This window comes from Populus nigra, chromosome 9 (genome assembly GCF_951802175.1).
Source record: "Populus nigra chromosome 9, ddPopNigr1.1, whole genome shotgun sequence".
NCBI lineage: Eukaryota > Viridiplantae > Streptophyta > Magnoliopsida > Malpighiales > Salicaceae > Populus > Populus nigra.
In genome coordinates this window covers 11,758,008-11,774,442 of record NC_084860.1, presented here as the reverse complement: position 1 = coordinate 11,774,442, position 16,435 = coordinate 11,758,008, and the positions used below count along the sequence as shown (strand labels likewise).

Genomic DNA, 16,435 nt, shown 5'->3' with positions numbered 1-16,435 from the left:
GAAGTACAAGGTGGACTCGTCGACCCAGCTCAGTCAACCTCCGTATTCAACCAACTTAACTCGGTTAGTCCCATCACGAGTCAAAAATATATAGATGTCTGTGCTGAGTTCCTCCACTTCACTGCTCCATCATCTCTCTTCATAAGAAGCGACAACTGTGTAAATGCAAGAAGGAGAGATTGCAGGGCTAAAATCAGCAATTCCATGTGGGGTGAGTCTCTGAGTCACCCCGGTTGTTAACTCGGTTGCGTACACTGCAGCCCAACTCGTCCTTGGCTCGCCTGGGTTTTCATTTGTTGACATGTATACTGATCTCCATTCACAGTTAAAAACATGAAAACCCAGGCGAGTCAAGGATCATTTTGGCTTACATCTCTTCTTTACCGAATAATCTTCACTCACAGCGGACTTATCCTTCATCAAAATTCCACCTTTTCCATTCAATAAAGGAACCTGTACATGTTTAGGAATTTCAAGGGCTGACCTTATCCAGCATATCATCTCTTCCTTCTGGCTCCTATTGCTTATAGATCTTAGGGATGGTTTCCAATAGGCAACCTTGGAAGCGAAGAGACTAAGGAGAAGGGTTACTTTATTGGGATTTTTTTGGGTTGACTCGGGTTAACCCGGGTCAACCCATCTGACCCGTGACTCGATCATTAGACCGGGTCGACTACCGGGTCGGGTTTAAAAACTATGCAAATAAGTTTTGCAAGTGGTGTTCAACATCGAGATTAAATCTTTCGTGAAACATCACATAATATTTGCCGGGAAGTGTATTTGGATTTCATTAACGATATCACTTTATGGATGATAGGTGGGAAATAATTAAGCATTTGGATCAATCTTGCGTTGTATTTGGAGAGAAGACGAGGGAAAGTGATATCAACAAGTCTTCCACATTACAATCACCTGGGTGGCTAAACATTTTTTCTGGTTAAATATAAACTCAAAAATCTCATTTCAAAAAAAAAAAACAAAACCCAAGTCTTCCGCCTGTTATAAGAAAATACAATGAAGAACATAAAAAATATTATCCTAATTAAGGATATTTCCTCGAGGTTATGCTTCAGAATTTAACAAGTTTCTCTTCTAAAATAAAAATAGCTGGATCAAGATTGAAAGGAAATATTAGTAAGCTTTGCAAATATAAAAAAATACCATGGTGTTTTCAGCATATTTTGATTATAAAAATGCATGGCATATATAGACTGCTAGCATATAACAGTTAGTCACTTTAATTATTTATTTGTATTTTTAAGTTATTTTGTCTTTAATCCAAATATTATACTTTGTTATGCATGCTTAGCTTGTAGTTATTACAATTGTATTAACATCAAGTGAACATAGCAAGCAACCAAACCAACGGAAAAATCTTATATTATATATGATAAATAATTAATTTATGGTTCACAGATTAACAAAATTTCTTCTTAACTAAAACACTAATGCATGCAAAAGGACAAAGGACGTGTCTTTATACTCAGATCAAATACAAAGTATACTTTAATTTATTTATTTATTTATTTTTGTCAGAAACTGCCTAATTGCTGTCACTAGTTAAAATATATATTCATTCATCAATTAAAAAAAAAATGATGTAAATAGATAGTGATACGAGAGAGATTATATTACAAGCAAAACCTGGATGAATGACAAGTAAAGAATTATGTAAGAGTGTAGTAGATATTACTTTTTAATATTATTTTTATTCAAAAATATATTAAAATAATATTTTTAAAATTAATTTTTAATATCATCCTATTAAAACAATTCTAAAATATAAAAATATTAATTTATGTTTACCAACCTAGGCCATGACCCATCTTTAAACCAAGTCACGGGCCACGCCAGATTTTACTAGGTACATGTAGTTGGCCTATATATATATATATATATATATATATATATATATAGACCAACTACCATGTATATATATAGGAGTAAACTTTTAAGATGCTTCATCAGAAAATTCATGTAAAGGTCACGAGACCCATTGGCACGTTTCAATATCTAATGTAATTAATCAAGTTTGAAACCCTAACACTGCAGGTTTCCGACAAAAACTCTCTCAAATTGAGTGGGGTGCAGTTCGTCTCATACACTTTATTCCCATTGAATACTCCATCTTTCCCCACATAGAAAAGGAAACTCCGTAGAAAGAGAGGTTAAGGACTTTACTTAATTACTGGTTAAACCTGGCTTTAGAATTTCCTATGAAAAAGCCTTCCGGTTCGAAAGAATGGAGTTTTGAAAGTTTTACTATACGAGAACGTGGAAACTTCGAGAGAAAGTTTTGATTAGCAAAAAATCAGAGTTTATAAAATCTAAACAAATTAAAAATGAAAGATCTCTTCACAATGCTATAAGTACATATAAAATTGATTATTTAAATAATTTTAGAAACAACGAGGAAAGGGGAAATATGCATTCCTGAAGTCTATATATATATATAGACTATATTCTAATAGAAGTCTCCCAACAATCTAAGTTAATCTCTAAGAAGAGCACTTTTAGGGAATGATGGGATCTTCATTGTTGCTCGCTCAATTTCTCTGCCTCCTTCTCTTCCATTCCCACTCCCAACCTGCTCATTCTTCTTCCAATTTCTCCTCTTCAGTACAATTATGCCCCGGTGACCAGAGCCTGGCTTTGCTCCAATTCAAACATTCCTTTCCCATGATGCCTTCTTCTCCATCTACATTTCCATGTTATCCACCCAAGAAAGTGCTGTGGAAAGAGGGTACAGATTGCTGCTCTTGGGATGGCGTCACATGCAACATGCAAACTGGCCATGTAATTGGCCTAGACCTTGGTTGCAGCATGCTCTACGGCACCCTCCATTCTAACAGCACTCTCTTCGCCCTTCATCATCTTCAGAAGCTCGATCTCTCTCACAATGACTTCAATCGCTCTGTCATTTCATCTTCGTTTGGTCAGTTCTTGCATTTGACGCATTTAAACCTAAATTCATCGAATTTTGCAGGCCAAGTTCCCCCAGAAATCTCCCATTTATCCAGATTGGTGTCACTTGATCTCTCTTCCAACTCTGAGGAGCTGATGCTGGAACCGATTTCTTTCAACAAGCTTGCTCAAAACCTCACCCAGCTGAGAGAACTCTGCTTGGGTGGAGTGAACATGTCTTTGGTGGCACCCAGTTCCTTGATGAACTTGTCTTCTTCTTTGTCATCTCTCCAACTCTGGCGTTGTGGATTGAAAGGGGAACTCCCTGATAATTTCTTTCGTCGAGCAAACCTTCAATCGCTCGATTTAAGGACCAACGAAGAACTCACTGGCTCTTTTCCGCCATACAATTTAAGCAATGCTCTTTCGCATTTGGATCTGTCACATACGCGGATCTCAATACATTTGGAACCAGATTCAATCAGTCATCTGAAGTCTGTGGAAATGATGTATCTTGATGGGTGCAATTTTGTTGGCTCGAATCTCGGTCTACTTGGTAACCTCACGCAACTCATTGAGTTGGGCCTTGCAGATAACCAGTTGGGTGGTCAAATCCCTTTCTCGTTGGGAAAACTTAAGCAACTCGAGTACTTGGATCTTGGAAACAATAGTTTTACTGGTTCAATTCCTGATGTTTTTGCTAATCAAACGCAATTGTCGTGGTTGGACCTCTCACATAACAGTTTTCAAGGTCATCTCCCAGTCTCACTTATAAACCTTAAGCAGCTCAGTCACTTGCTTCTCTCAGCCAATAATTTTACTAGCAAAATTCTGAATGAGTTTTCTAACCTCACTCAGCTTGCTTGGTTGGACCTCTCAATCAACAGGTTTGATGGTCAGATTCCATCTTCACTTGAAAATCTTAATAAGCTAGATTTTTTTACACTTTCTTCCAATAATTTTTCATGTAAAATTCCAGATTATTTTGCTAACCTCACACAACTCACTTGGTTGGACCTCTCAAACAACATATTTGATGGTCAGATTCCATCCTCACTTGGAAACCTTAAGAAGCTATATTCCTTGACACTTTCTTTCAATAATTTTTCAGGTAAAATTCCGAATGGCTTTTTTAATCTCACACAACTCACTTGGTTGGACCTCTCAAACAACAAGTTTGATGGTCAGATTCCATCCTCACTTAGAAACCTTAAGAAGCTATATTCCTTGACACTTTCTTTCAATAATTTTTCTAGTAAAATTCCGGATGGTTTTTTTAACCTCACAAAACTCACTTGGTTGGACCTCTCAAACAACAAGTTTGATGGTCAGATTCCATCCTCACTTGGAAACCTTAAGAAGCTATATTCCTTGACACTTTCTTTCAATAATTTTTCAGGTAAAATTCCGGATGGTTTTTTTAACCTCACACAACTCACTTGGTTGGACCTCTCAAATAACAAGTTTGATGGTCAGATTCCATCCTCATTTGGAAACCTTAAGAAGCTATATTCCTTGACACTTTCTTTCAATAATTTTTCTGGTAAAATTCCAGATGGTTTTTTTAACCTCACTTGGTTGGACCTCTCAAACAACAAGTTTGATGGTCAGATTCCATCCTCACTTGGAAACTTTAAGAAGTTATATTCCTTGACACTTTCTTTCAATAATTTTTCAGGTAAAATTCCGGATGGTTTTTTTAACCTCACACAGCTCACTTGGTTGGACCTCTCAAACAACAAGTTTGATGGTCAGATTCCATCCTCACTTGGAAACCTTAAGAAGCTATATTCCTTGAAACTTTCTTTCAATAATTTTTCAGGTAAAATTCCAGAGGGGTTTTTTAACTTCACACAACTCACTTGGTTGGACCTCTCAAACAACAAGTTTGATGGTCAGATTCCATCATCTCTTGGAAACCTTAAGAAGCTATATTCCTTGACACTTTCTTTCAATAATTTTTCTGGTAAAATTCCAGATGGTTTTTTTAACCTCACTTGGTTGGACCTCTCAAACAACAAGTTTGATGGTCAGATTCCATCCTCACTTGGAAACTTTAAGAAGTTATATTCCTTGACACTTTCTTTCAATAATTTTTCAGGTAAAATTCCGGATGGTTTTTTTAACCTCACACAGCTCACTTGGTTGGACCTCTCAAACAACAAGTTTGATGGTCAGATTTCATCCTCACTTAGAAACCTTAAGAAGCTATATTCCTTGACACTTTCTTTCAATAATTTTTCTGGTAAAATTCCGGATGGTTTTTTTAACCTCACACAACTCACTTGGTTGGACCTCTCAAATAACAAGTTTGATGGTCAGATTCCATCCTCATTTGGAAACCTTAAGAAGCTATATTCCTTGACACTTTCTTTCAATAATTTTTCTGGTAAAATTCCAGATGGTTTTTTTAACCTCACTTGGTTGGACCTCTCAAACAACAAGTTTGATGGTCAGATTCCATCCTCACTTGGAAACTTTAAGAAGTTATATTCCTTGACACTTTCTTTCAATAATTTTTCAGGTAAAATTCCGGATGGTTTTTTTAACCTCACACAGCTCACTTGGTTGGACCTCTCAAACAACAAGTTTGATGGTCAGATTCCATCCTCACTTGGAAACCTTAAGAAGCTATATTCCTTGAAACTTTCTTTCAATAATTTTTCAGGTAAAATTCCAGAGGGGTTTTTTAACTTCACACAACTCACTTGGTTGGACCTCTCAAACAACAAGTTTGATGGTCAGATTCCATCATCTCTTGGAAACCTTAAGAAGCTATATTCCTTGACACTTTCTTTCAATAATTTTTCTGGTAAAATTCCAGATGGTTTTTTTAACCTCACTTGGTTGGACCTCTCAAACAACAAGTTTGATGGTCAGATTCCATCCTCACTTGGAAACTTTAAGAAGTTATATTCCTTGACACTTTCTTTCAATAATTTTTCAGGTAAAATTCCGGATGGTTTTTTTAACCTCACACAGCTCACTTGGTTGGACCTCTCAAACAACAAGTTTGATGGTCAGATTCCATCCTCACTTGGAAACCTTAAGAAGCTATATTCCTTGAAACTTTCTTTCAATAATTTTTCAGGTAAAATTCCAGAGGGGTTTTTTAACTTCACACAACTCACTTGGTTGGACCTCTCAAACAACAAGTTTGATGGTCAGATTCCATCATCTCTTGGAAACCTTAAGAAGCTATATTCCTTGACATTTTCTTTCAATAATTTTTCTGGTAAAATTCCAGATGGTTTTTCTAACCTCACACAACTCACTTGGTTGGACCTATCAAACAACAATTTTGATGGTCAGGTTTCATCCTCACTTGGAAACCTTACGAAGCTATATTCCTTGACACTTTCTTTCAATAATTTTTCTGGTAAAATTCCGGATTATTTTGATAACCTCACACAACTCATTTGGTTGTACCTCTCAAACAACAGGTTTGATGGTGAGATTCCATCCTCCTTGTTTTCTATGCCTTCTTTGCAGGCTCTTCTTCTTCACAATAACCTACTGTATGGCCAGATAAGTCCGTTCCTTTGTAATTCATTACAATATATTGATTTCAGTCATAATAGGTTGTATGGCCAGATTCCACCTTCTGTTTTCAAGAATGAAAATTTGAAAGCTCTTATGCTTTCCTCCAATGATAAACTGACCGGGAACATCTCCTGTCATTTGTGAGCTGAAGTTCCTAGAGATTCTAGACTTGTCCAACAATGGCTTTAGTGGGTTCATCCCACAGTGCTTGGGAAACTTCAGTGATGGACTCTCAGTGTTGCATCTTGGTGCCAACAATCTCCACGGCAATATCCCTTCAATCTATTCAGAGGGGAGCGATTTGAGATATCTAAACTTCAATGGCAACAAATTGAAAGGGGTGATACCACCATCCATCATCAATTGTGTGAATTTAGAATTTCTGGATCTCGGTAACAACATGATTGATGACACATTCCCTTCCTTTTTAGAAACGCTTCCAAAGTTGGAGGTTGTTGTTCTAAGGTCAAATAAACTCCATGGTTCTTTGAAGGGTCCAACTGTCAAGGAATCTTTTTCTAAATTACAGATATTTGACCTCTCCAACAACAACCTGAGTGGTCCTTTGCCAACAGAGTATTTCAACAACTTCAAAGCCATGATGAGCGTTGATCAGGATATGGATTACATGATGGCAAAAAATCTATCCACTTCTTATGTTTATTCTGTAACTTTGGCATGGAAAGGTTCGGAGATTGAGTTTTCTAAAATTCAAATTGCCCTCGCAACACTTGATTTATCCTGCAATAAATTCACGGGAAAGATTCCAGAGTCCCTCGGGAAGCTTAAATCTCTGAAACCTTTCTCACAACAGCCTCATCGGTTATATCCAGCCATCACTGGGGAATTTAACTAATCTGGAATCGCTGGATCTCTCCTCAAATTTGCTTGCTGGAAGGATTCCACCGCAATTGGTAGATTTAACATTTCTTGAAGTCCTGAACCTTTCGTATAACCAACTTGAGGGACCCATACCTCAAGGTAAGCAGTTCCACACATTTGAAAATGGTTCATACGAAGGGAACTTGGGATTATGTGGACTTCCCTTGCAAGTAAAATGCAACAAACGTGAGGGGCAACAACCGCCGCCATCAAACTTCGAGAAAGAAGATTCAATGTTTGGAGAGGGATTTGGATGGAAAGCTGTAGCAATGGGTTATGGATGTGGATTTGTATTTGGAGTCTCTATAGGATACGTTGTATTTAGAGCAAGAAAACCTGCATGGTTTGTGAAGATGGTTGAAGACAGTGCACATCAAAATGCAAAAAGGCTTAGAAGGAAGAATGCTCCCAGAAATGGTGGAAGACGATACTAGCTACTCAGGGCGGTGTGAGAAGGTACGTCTTGATAATGCTTTTAACTAATAGCGCAAATATTTTATTCAATGATCCATCACCAGTTTAGTTAATTAACTTGCTTTGTGGACTAGGTCAATAATGGCAGCAGTCAAGAAGAGGGGATCATCTTCCAGGCTAGTGTAGCTGCTTTTTCTTTTTTTTTACGTTGTGCGTTTGTAATTTTATTTTAATCCATAGATTTATGTCATTAAGTTAATAATTTTACCAGAATCATAATAATATAATAAATTATAAGCAAAAGCACAAACGAGTTGTCATTAATTTAGGTGGCATTAATTTATGTCTGGATCTTTTGAAGCTATCAATTACGCTCATTTAATTATGATTCATGATTTTTTATTTCCAAGAGATCTGATTGCTATCAATTTTATAATGATACTGAATTTAATTATATAATCAAATTTTATAATCAAATTTTATAATGATTTGAAAAGAAAGTTTCGATTATAAACATAAAAAATCATGACTCAATAATTTAATTATATGTGATAAAACAAATATGAGAAAAAACATGTAAAAAAAATATTATTAAAATAAAGAAATAAATAATTTATTCTCATTTAATATTCATGAACATATTTTTAAAAAATGATTTCTATATTAGGTTTATATATAATTATTTTATTTTATTTCTAGGTATTTTAGAATTTGTTGTTTTATTTATAGTATGATTTAAATTAATAACATTAACCTATATTATAACAGGTAGGTTTACCTGATATAGGACAATTATATGTTAATTAGATATTGATACTGAATTTATTATTTTAGCACCATAGAAAAAATAATAATTCAGATCATAGTTTTAAAATCTAGTCCGGCCCGGCGGGTCGACCCGGGACTTGGCCGACTTGGGGCTGGAACCGGGTCGGGTTGAAGAAAAAATAGGAGAAGGAAAAACTCGGTGTGACCTGCCTGACCTGGCAAGACCCGAGGGACCCGGGCCTTGGATGTCGTTTTTTTTACTAAAACAACGTCATTTTAATTTAAAAAAAAATTGACCCGGACGATCCGGTGACCCGGTCAAAACTCGGAAATCAAGCCTTGAACCGAACCGAGTCTAAAAACTATGATTTAGATATTCTGCAATCTCTATCTTGACTTTTTGCACATCTATATACTTTTTTCTATACATAAATCATAAAAAAAGCCAAATTTATTAAGGGAAAAAAAACAGAACAACAAATTTCTTTTTTTTTAATTTAGTTTTTTAACACCATTTAAGGTTAAAAAATGAAAAGAGTTACTTGAAGAACGACACCGTTCTGAATCCAGATTTTGAAATAAAGGAGAAACGTTAAATTATAAATTCCTTGCTTGAGAGGGGGGGGGGGAGTGTGATAATTTGAAATAAATACAAAAAATCGAGTTGCCGCCATTTCGCTCCTTCAAAACCCCCACGCCACAAGCCAAGAAGAGAATAGAAGAGAAGAAACGTTTCGAGCCAGAACTCTTTCAGGTTAGGGGTTCGTGTCTCTTCAAATTATCACATTTCACTGTTTCCGAAGTAACGTATAAATTTGATTTCACAATAGTAATTGCTGCTGCTTTTCAATTTCGGTAGTCACTTTGCTCACGTTTTAGATCTCCATATGATTTATTTATGTTTATAATCTCTAGTTTCTTTACGAGTATAGGCGTTGATTTGTGATTTTCATTAAGGAGAACGCCAAGGAGTGTAATTTTCAGGAAAATTTATCAAGTCGATTCCGTTTGTTTACGCGTCTTCTTTTTTACAAGCATTTGTTTATGCGTCTTCCTTTTTCTCGTTTTCCGTTTGGATGCTAAGAAAATTTGAGAATTGGAAACGAGTTTCAGGAATTTGAATAATAAGACTTCACTTTTGGAACTTGAGAACATTGGTGTTTTCATGCAAATTTTGGGTCTGCGCGGACTTTTTGGCTCAGTACCAAACTGAGGGTACTCTGGTCATTTTCATGACCTTGACTAATTTTTCTTGATTACTGAGTAACCACTACCTTGATCAATATTTAGACACTAGAAAATCCTTGTAATTTGATACTCAGTGATGAGGATTTGGCACTTTGCAGCTGTATATTTGACAAAATTTTAGCAATTCTTTTGAGATTGTGACAGTCGTTTTATCTTATGAGGAATACTTTAGTAAAAAAATATAAATATCCGCACAAATTCTGTTTTGGCTGTGCATAATGGAAGGGGATTGTAGTGAATTCGCAGATCACATTTTGATGTTGAGAAAATAAATGACCCCATAAAGATGGGCCAATTTCGTTAAAAAAAAAAAAAAGAAGAATGTTGTGAAAGAAGTTGCGTGGATTGTCATTCTTCATGATCGATATCGCTCTCTATAAAATCTCCATGTCTATTTTTCTGTGCATGATCAATATCACTCTTTATTTTACAAAATATGAAGCTCTATGATTTTAAAGAATTTACTGGGACTAAAAAATTCAATATATTTTCAGTATTTACAGCTGATGATTTTCGCCAGTGTGATCCAAAACTTCAATTTTTAAAACCATGCGGCTGCATGTAACAGTGATGCAGATTAGTTTTAATCTATGTGTCTGCATGTGATGTTGTAGCTAATGCTATGAAACTCCTTTTATTAGGTTCAGATGAGTGGATAATATTTGGATAAAAGTCTCATAGTGAAGGTGAAAATGAGATGCAATTCATGCTGGCGAGAGTTGGAAGGGCGTGCTGTTTCTACTACTTGTGGTCATCTCTTATGTATCCAAGATCAGATTATGATTAAGCTTTTTTAGTTCTATGCTTTCTGGATTACTGTTGCTTTCGCATATTGTCCCTTAACAGAATAAACAGGCACTGAAGATGCAAACAAGATCCTTAATAATGATGCAGCCTGTCCAATCTGTGATCAAGTGCTCTCTAAGAGGTGAGTGCTTTATGGAAATGCTTATTCCTTGAAATGCTTGTTGTGGCTAGGAATTGTTTCTTAACACACAGAATTTATTTGACATTTCCTTGAATTTAAAATATGAAGCTCTTATGATTTTAAAGAATTTACTGGGACTAAAAAATTCAATATATTTTCAGTATTTACAGCTATATCTGTCAATTTTATTGAACAATGATTTGGGTAATCTTTACTCATGTTTCTTGCTCATGGTATTCTGATTTTACTTTCAATTTTGGTTTCCTCTTTACAGCCTTATGAAACCTGTGGAGATCAATCCAAATGATGAATGGATAAATGTAAGAAAGGACTTAGCTTAGAATATTACGAATATCTTGCTTCTTCTATTACATCTTATTAAAGTGAAATCTAAACATGCATTATTAATTATTTGGTCAAAACATTGCTATTTCTTATTTTACTGGTTGCCTTTTTCCTTTTATTCATAATGAATTTCTTGCAGATGGCCATGGCTGGAATATCTCCACAGATATGTATCCTTTATAAGATAATACCATTTTTCCTTAAATCCATCAACTACTAGTTTGAATACAAGTAGAAAATTTGAAATGATAAGACTATTTGGTGGTACTCATAATTCTTCTATTTCATTTGAGAGAATTACCAAACTGAATAGCAGAATGGTTCTTAGCATTCCCTGGGAAACGTGCATAAACAGCCTTTTCATCCTTGCATCTTCCTTAAATGACCCCAGTGATGAAAAGTGCATACAGAAGCGTGATGTTTTTTACTGGGCAAAGGGAACTTGAGATGCAATACAAGATGAATAGAATTGTAGCTCAGTGCCGGCAAAAATGTGAGTCCATGCAAGAAAAGTTCACGGAAAAACTGGAGCAGCTGCATGCTGCATATCAGAAAATGGCCAAAAGGTGCCAGATGATGGAACAAGAGATTGAGAGCTTGTCAAAGGATAAACAAGAGCTCCAGGAGAAATTTTCTGAGAAAGCCAGGTCAGTTTATATATTGTCCAAAGCCTTCAATTACTTTATCAGCTTATGATGCGAGCCTGGATCGTAATAAACACTGGTACTTTTAATACTAGGCAGAAGAGGAAACTTGATGAAATGTATGATCAGTTGAGGAGCGAGTACGAGTCAAATAAAAGATCAGCCATCCAACCAGCAAACAATTTCTTTTCAAGAAATGAGCCTGATTTGTTCTCAAACCCTGCAGCTACCATGATGGATAACAGAGACCCTATCCGTAAAGGTAATCATTTTCATTTTAAAATGGCAATAGCACAGCATAGGCTCCTTGTGGTGCCTTAAAATGTTTCTTGATTATTAAAGTCCTTGTTACGCTTACAACAATGGAAAATGTTTGCTTTGTCATTGTCACGCTATAGCTTAATAATGCATTTTGGTTAAGCATCTCCAAAATTAGTTGACTTAATTTATGCAGATTGGACGGTTTTCACTCCCTCAACTCCAGGGCCTCGGGAGGATATATGGCCGGCAAGACAAAACAGCTCGAATTCTGGTCCCTTTGAAATCCGTGGCGGCTCACCAGCAAACCAAGCAGCCATGCCAGTTGATGTTGGAAATAGAAGAATTGGTGCTGTCCCTTCCTTTGGAGCTGGATCTGGCAACCCCTCAATGACGCTAAGGAACTTGATACTTTCCCCGATAAAGCGCCCTCAACTTTCACGTAGCCGCCCTCAGATGTTCACGTAAGTGATGGACTGCGTTCATTAACCAAACTTAGTAGTAGCGTAGCCCAATCTTTGTATTTTGATTCAAATTGCTAGATATTTGATATTTCTGAGTAATTTATCTTTTATATTTTCTTTTTCAGGCTGTAGGCTACAAGGCAAGGCGTGCAACTTACCTGCACTCGCCGGGCTGCTTGGTTTCTGTACAGTCCTGAGAAGCTTTTCCTGTCTTCTCTTTCCTTTTCCTGTCTTCCAAAAAACAAAGAAAAAAAAAAGGAAGGAGAAGAATGATGACGTGGCACAAACAAGAGACTGTAATCCTGATATCATGCAAGTGTAGATTTTGGCTTCCATAACAACGGATACATGGAAATAGCTATTATGCTGTTGGATTTCTTTTTTGATATAATTAAAAAGGGTACATAGAAGCTGTCAAAGCGTTAGCTTTAAAGGGGCACACGTGTTTGAACCTCAGCAACTCTTGATGCTCTTACGTTGCTCTTGTAACAGTAGCATCCTCTGCTTTCTCTGATCAGTTTAACAGAGGATTCAAGTTCTACTAGGAAATACTGAAATGATATTAGCATTTTCCTCTTGGGTCTGGATTTCTCGATCCAATTGCAACTTTTGTGCCTGCGTGCTATGAAAGAACGGCTGGACCTTTCAGGCAGTTATAAATCTCAAGAGTCAATTCTAATTGGTCAATAAAAACATATTTCAATGCCATTTCTTTTTTATTTTTCAAGCAATTTCACTTCATTGCCATTATTTAGAGTACATGATTTAAAACAGAGAACAGCATCTTGCTTGATACAAGGGCCTTGAGTTATAATTTTCTCACATTTGACGCTTGAGGCCGGCACAAGCTTGGGTTCACAAGGGAAAATGGAGAGATGGGCAAAAAAGATAAGGAGATCATGCATGCAAAATTTCAGTCCTTTCAGATATTTACACTCCTCGTTCACGTGTCCTCTGTGTTAATCGTGAGGCAAAAAAACTTTCAAACTGGGGGCCTTGGAAGATATTTCAATGGTATCCCCATGCTGGATAGAGTGGAAAACATGAGAACCATCAATGTATATTACTCCCTTCTTGGAAAACCATGAGGCCTTCATGGACTGATCAGGTTTAATTATCCCGTGCATTAACCTGATTGCGGCTCCAGGTGAAATGGGTTCTCTCACCATATATTGAAGGTCCTCGGATAAAACAGGCATCGCAAATCCACCTGCCGAGAGCATTGCAGCTGTTGATCCAGCAGCAGTCGAGACTCTGAGACCACTTGATCGGCAGTTCACTAATGGGCCACACGATTCACCGCCCCTCTGAATCCTGCCAACAAGAACAATGGTTCAACACAGGTCGTATCAACATAATATGCTGTAATCAATGCATGCTCAATGCCAAATCATTACCTGAATGAGAAGCGTGAAACTGTTGCAGGACAAGGGTCTGCGATCAATATGTCATTGAGGGCATAAGTAGACAGCAGTTGTGAATTTACACTTAATGATATTCTCGATAGGTTAGAAGGGACTTTCTGACCAGCTAGGATCTCGTCTAGCACCTGAGAGAAATCAACATGATTGATGAACAAAGGAAATTACCTACTATGAAAAGAAATTGTTGATTTCTGCTAATTTAGGTAATACATATTATAAGAACAGATGACACCATTCCAGAAAATACATACTAAAAAAAAAATGATAATAGTACAGGCACATAAACTCAAATGAGACTACAACCATCTCAAGATTACAAATTATAAGACGAAAGTGTGTTTAAATCTCTTCTCCAAGGAAAGCCTTCTAATGACTAGCAATCCAGTCAGGATGCTTCTTTTAAAAAAGGTTTAGTAAAATTAAGTTAGGTTTTCAGGTCTTGGATACACTTTCTGGATTGCCTAGTGATCAATCTAAGTTAGCACAAATGCTAGTATTTAACCTGGACATTACATGGCTACTAAGTTGTCCTTTAATCAATACCCAAACTTATAATCACAGCCTATACATTATCAGAGTCGCATTTATTGTCTATGCCTGCTTTTTTAATTTCCCTTCGTTAACCGCATTGGTATTTCTTACTTGTTCAAAACTCTGGACAGTTGCTGCACACAGGTAGCCAGTGCTTCTAGTAGCATCAAATTCATTACTGAATTTCTCCACCTACACCAAAGAGCATACTGTAATTGGACATCCAGAACACACCTTAACATCAAGGGAAAAAAGAAGAGAATCTAAATAAATCCTTACAGACTTAATGAACACAAATCTAAGCTCAGCCTGACAAATAAACTAACCTCTTTGACTTGTGTGGGATCTGAGTTCACTCCAAGAACCGGAATTGAATCATCCAAGAAATGACTTGCTTGTAAAAGAGTTCCATCACCACCAACAGTAACAACCAAATCAAAATTCCGAATTGGTTGTGACAAATTTGTACGTAAGATGGGTTCCCAATCAATATTTGATTTCTTTCGTAAAATATCCTGACAGAAGTTTACAGCATCCTTGTGAACCTTACGCCTGTTATCTAGATAACGAAAAGCCTGCAATAATTCCAACACAAAATTGGGTAAGAAACATCGAAGAAACCTTTACATGATTGATAAAAACAGAAAATGACCAAAAAAGAGAGGCCAAGACTTTAGATCAAATGGTCCCTTCAAACATTCCTTGACCAACAAAATTTCTAGCAAGCAGCCATCAAATTTGAGAATGAACAGAATTCCTCCATTGAAACATAAAAATTAAGTATTTTGATTTATAGCCATCTACTATTACAGACATGATAGCTAAATAAGAGCAGCAAATGTCAAACTCAATGAAAATAATACAATCCAAAAAACGCTAATATCAACTTTGACATTTTATCAAACAGAGTATCTTCATCAAGGTTAAGCCAAATGTTACAACCGAAAAGAAAAATGAAAATGAGACAAGGGAGAAGAACCCAAAAAGAAATGGCTAATATTTAAGAGGGTTGAAGTGAAGAAACTATGAATAGTGAGTGAGCTCTGAATATTCTGTAAAAAAAAAATATAGAGAGTAAAAGTGGTGGTGGTACTACTGTAATGTACATATGGTCGTTACCTGAGAATTGGTGATGGAAGAGCCACCATTTGATTGGCCAAATTGGTAAACATCAAAAGGTTTTAACATCAATAATAGCCGCCTCCTTGCCATCTTTATATCTTTCTCACTGTGTGTTCGTTCTCGCTTTCTCGATGGGTAAGCAGCGAAGTGCTGTCCGTCCTTAAAGACTTGGGAGAGTAAGGGGCTGGAGATGCAGGCGTGGTGTGGAAGGCAGTGAGTTGGGCTTTGTGCCTGTTTGGGCTACTTTAATAACTGTTACTCAAAATGGGCAATTCTTTCTTCTAAATTAATGTTGCATTACACTGACATTACATTACAGCTACAGCTACAGCTATAAACTATAAACTAAAACTTAACGGTATTGTACTGTAAATCAAAGTTTATAAATATATATTATACTAACGAGCAAAAATATTTAGTTTATCATCACATTAAATAAAAAATAACCAACAAAAACCTAGAATTAATACATATTTAAAACTATAAACATGTAAAAATATAACTCATGAAAACATGATTCAACATAAATATAATAAAAACAATTCTACCATGTAATTAAATTTGCAATTAGGGTGTTCATGACTTCGGTCTGGTTTGGGTATAAAAAATCAACCAAATCAGGAACAATAATTTCTTAAGAAAATAACTTGGATTAAATTGAAAATCTATTCAAACCAAACCAGTTGGTTGGGTCAAAATTGATTTTTTAGCATGAAAAAATAGGAAAGCAAACACCTGGATAAAGCCTGCAAAAAGCAAAGGGATAATTTGATATTAACAATAAGGATAATCAAAGAAAAAAAATATTAAAGCATGCAAAACTATAAATGACCAACTGCACTAAAGAGAGTAGAGATAAAGAGAGAAGGGGGAGAGGGAGAGGGAGAGGGAGAGGGAGAGGGAGAGGGAGAGGGAGGGAGGGTGGCTGCAAGATAGTTTAAGAGAAAGGTGAGCAAAGTC

The 16,435-nt window shown here is 36.2% G+C and overlaps 2 protein-coding genes and 1 pseudogene across 5 annotated transcripts; 2 read left to right on the top strand and 1 right to left on the bottom strand.

Moving 5' to 3' along the window:
• Positions 1 to 2,497: 2,497 nt before the first annotated feature.
• Positions 2,498 to 7,971, top strand: LOC133702754 (receptor-like protein 9DC3; annotated as a pseudogene).
• A 1,193-nt stretch (positions 7,972 to 9,164) lies between these two features.
• On the top strand, positions 9,165 to 13,106 carry LOC133703149 (E3 ubiquitin-protein ligase CCNB1IP1 homolog). 4 transcript variants are annotated; one of them, XM_062127590.1, is made up of 9 exons: positions 9,165 to 9,265; positions 10,401 to 10,521; positions 10,615 to 10,687; positions 10,962 to 11,007; positions 11,172 to 11,202; positions 11,424 to 11,679; positions 11,772 to 11,938; positions 12,161 to 12,398; positions 12,524 to 13,106. In XM_062127590.1, exons 2-9 carry the CDS (start codon positions 10,452 to 10,454, stop codon positions 12,528 to 12,530), a joined length of 888 nt encoding a protein of 295 aa, XP_061983574.1. In that variant the 5' UTR covers positions 9,165 to 9,265; positions 10,401 to 10,451; the 3' UTR covers positions 12,531 to 13,106. The 4 variants fall into 4 exon arrangements, with proteins under 4 accessions (XP_061983574.1, XP_061983572.1, XP_061983575.1 ...); XM_062127588.1 differs by having other exon boundaries at positions 12,131 to 12,398; XM_062127591.1 differs by lacking the exon at positions 12,524 to 13,106 and having other exon boundaries at positions 12,161 to 12,402.
• LOC133703147 (NADH kinase) lies at positions 13,094 to 15,713 on the bottom strand. The gene is made up of 5 exons (XM_062127587.1): positions 15,473 to 15,713; positions 14,680 to 14,928; positions 14,465 to 14,545; positions 13,796 to 13,947; positions 13,094 to 13,712 (listed from the first exon to the last, which is right to left on the bottom strand). The coding sequence occupies exons 1-5, from the start codon at positions 15,563 to 15,565 to the stop codon at positions 13,358 to 13,360; spliced, it is 930 nt and encodes a 309-aa protein (XP_061983571.1). The 5' UTR covers positions 15,566 to 15,713; the 3' UTR covers positions 13,094 to 13,357.
• Positions 15,714 to 16,435: the final 722 nt, after the last annotated feature.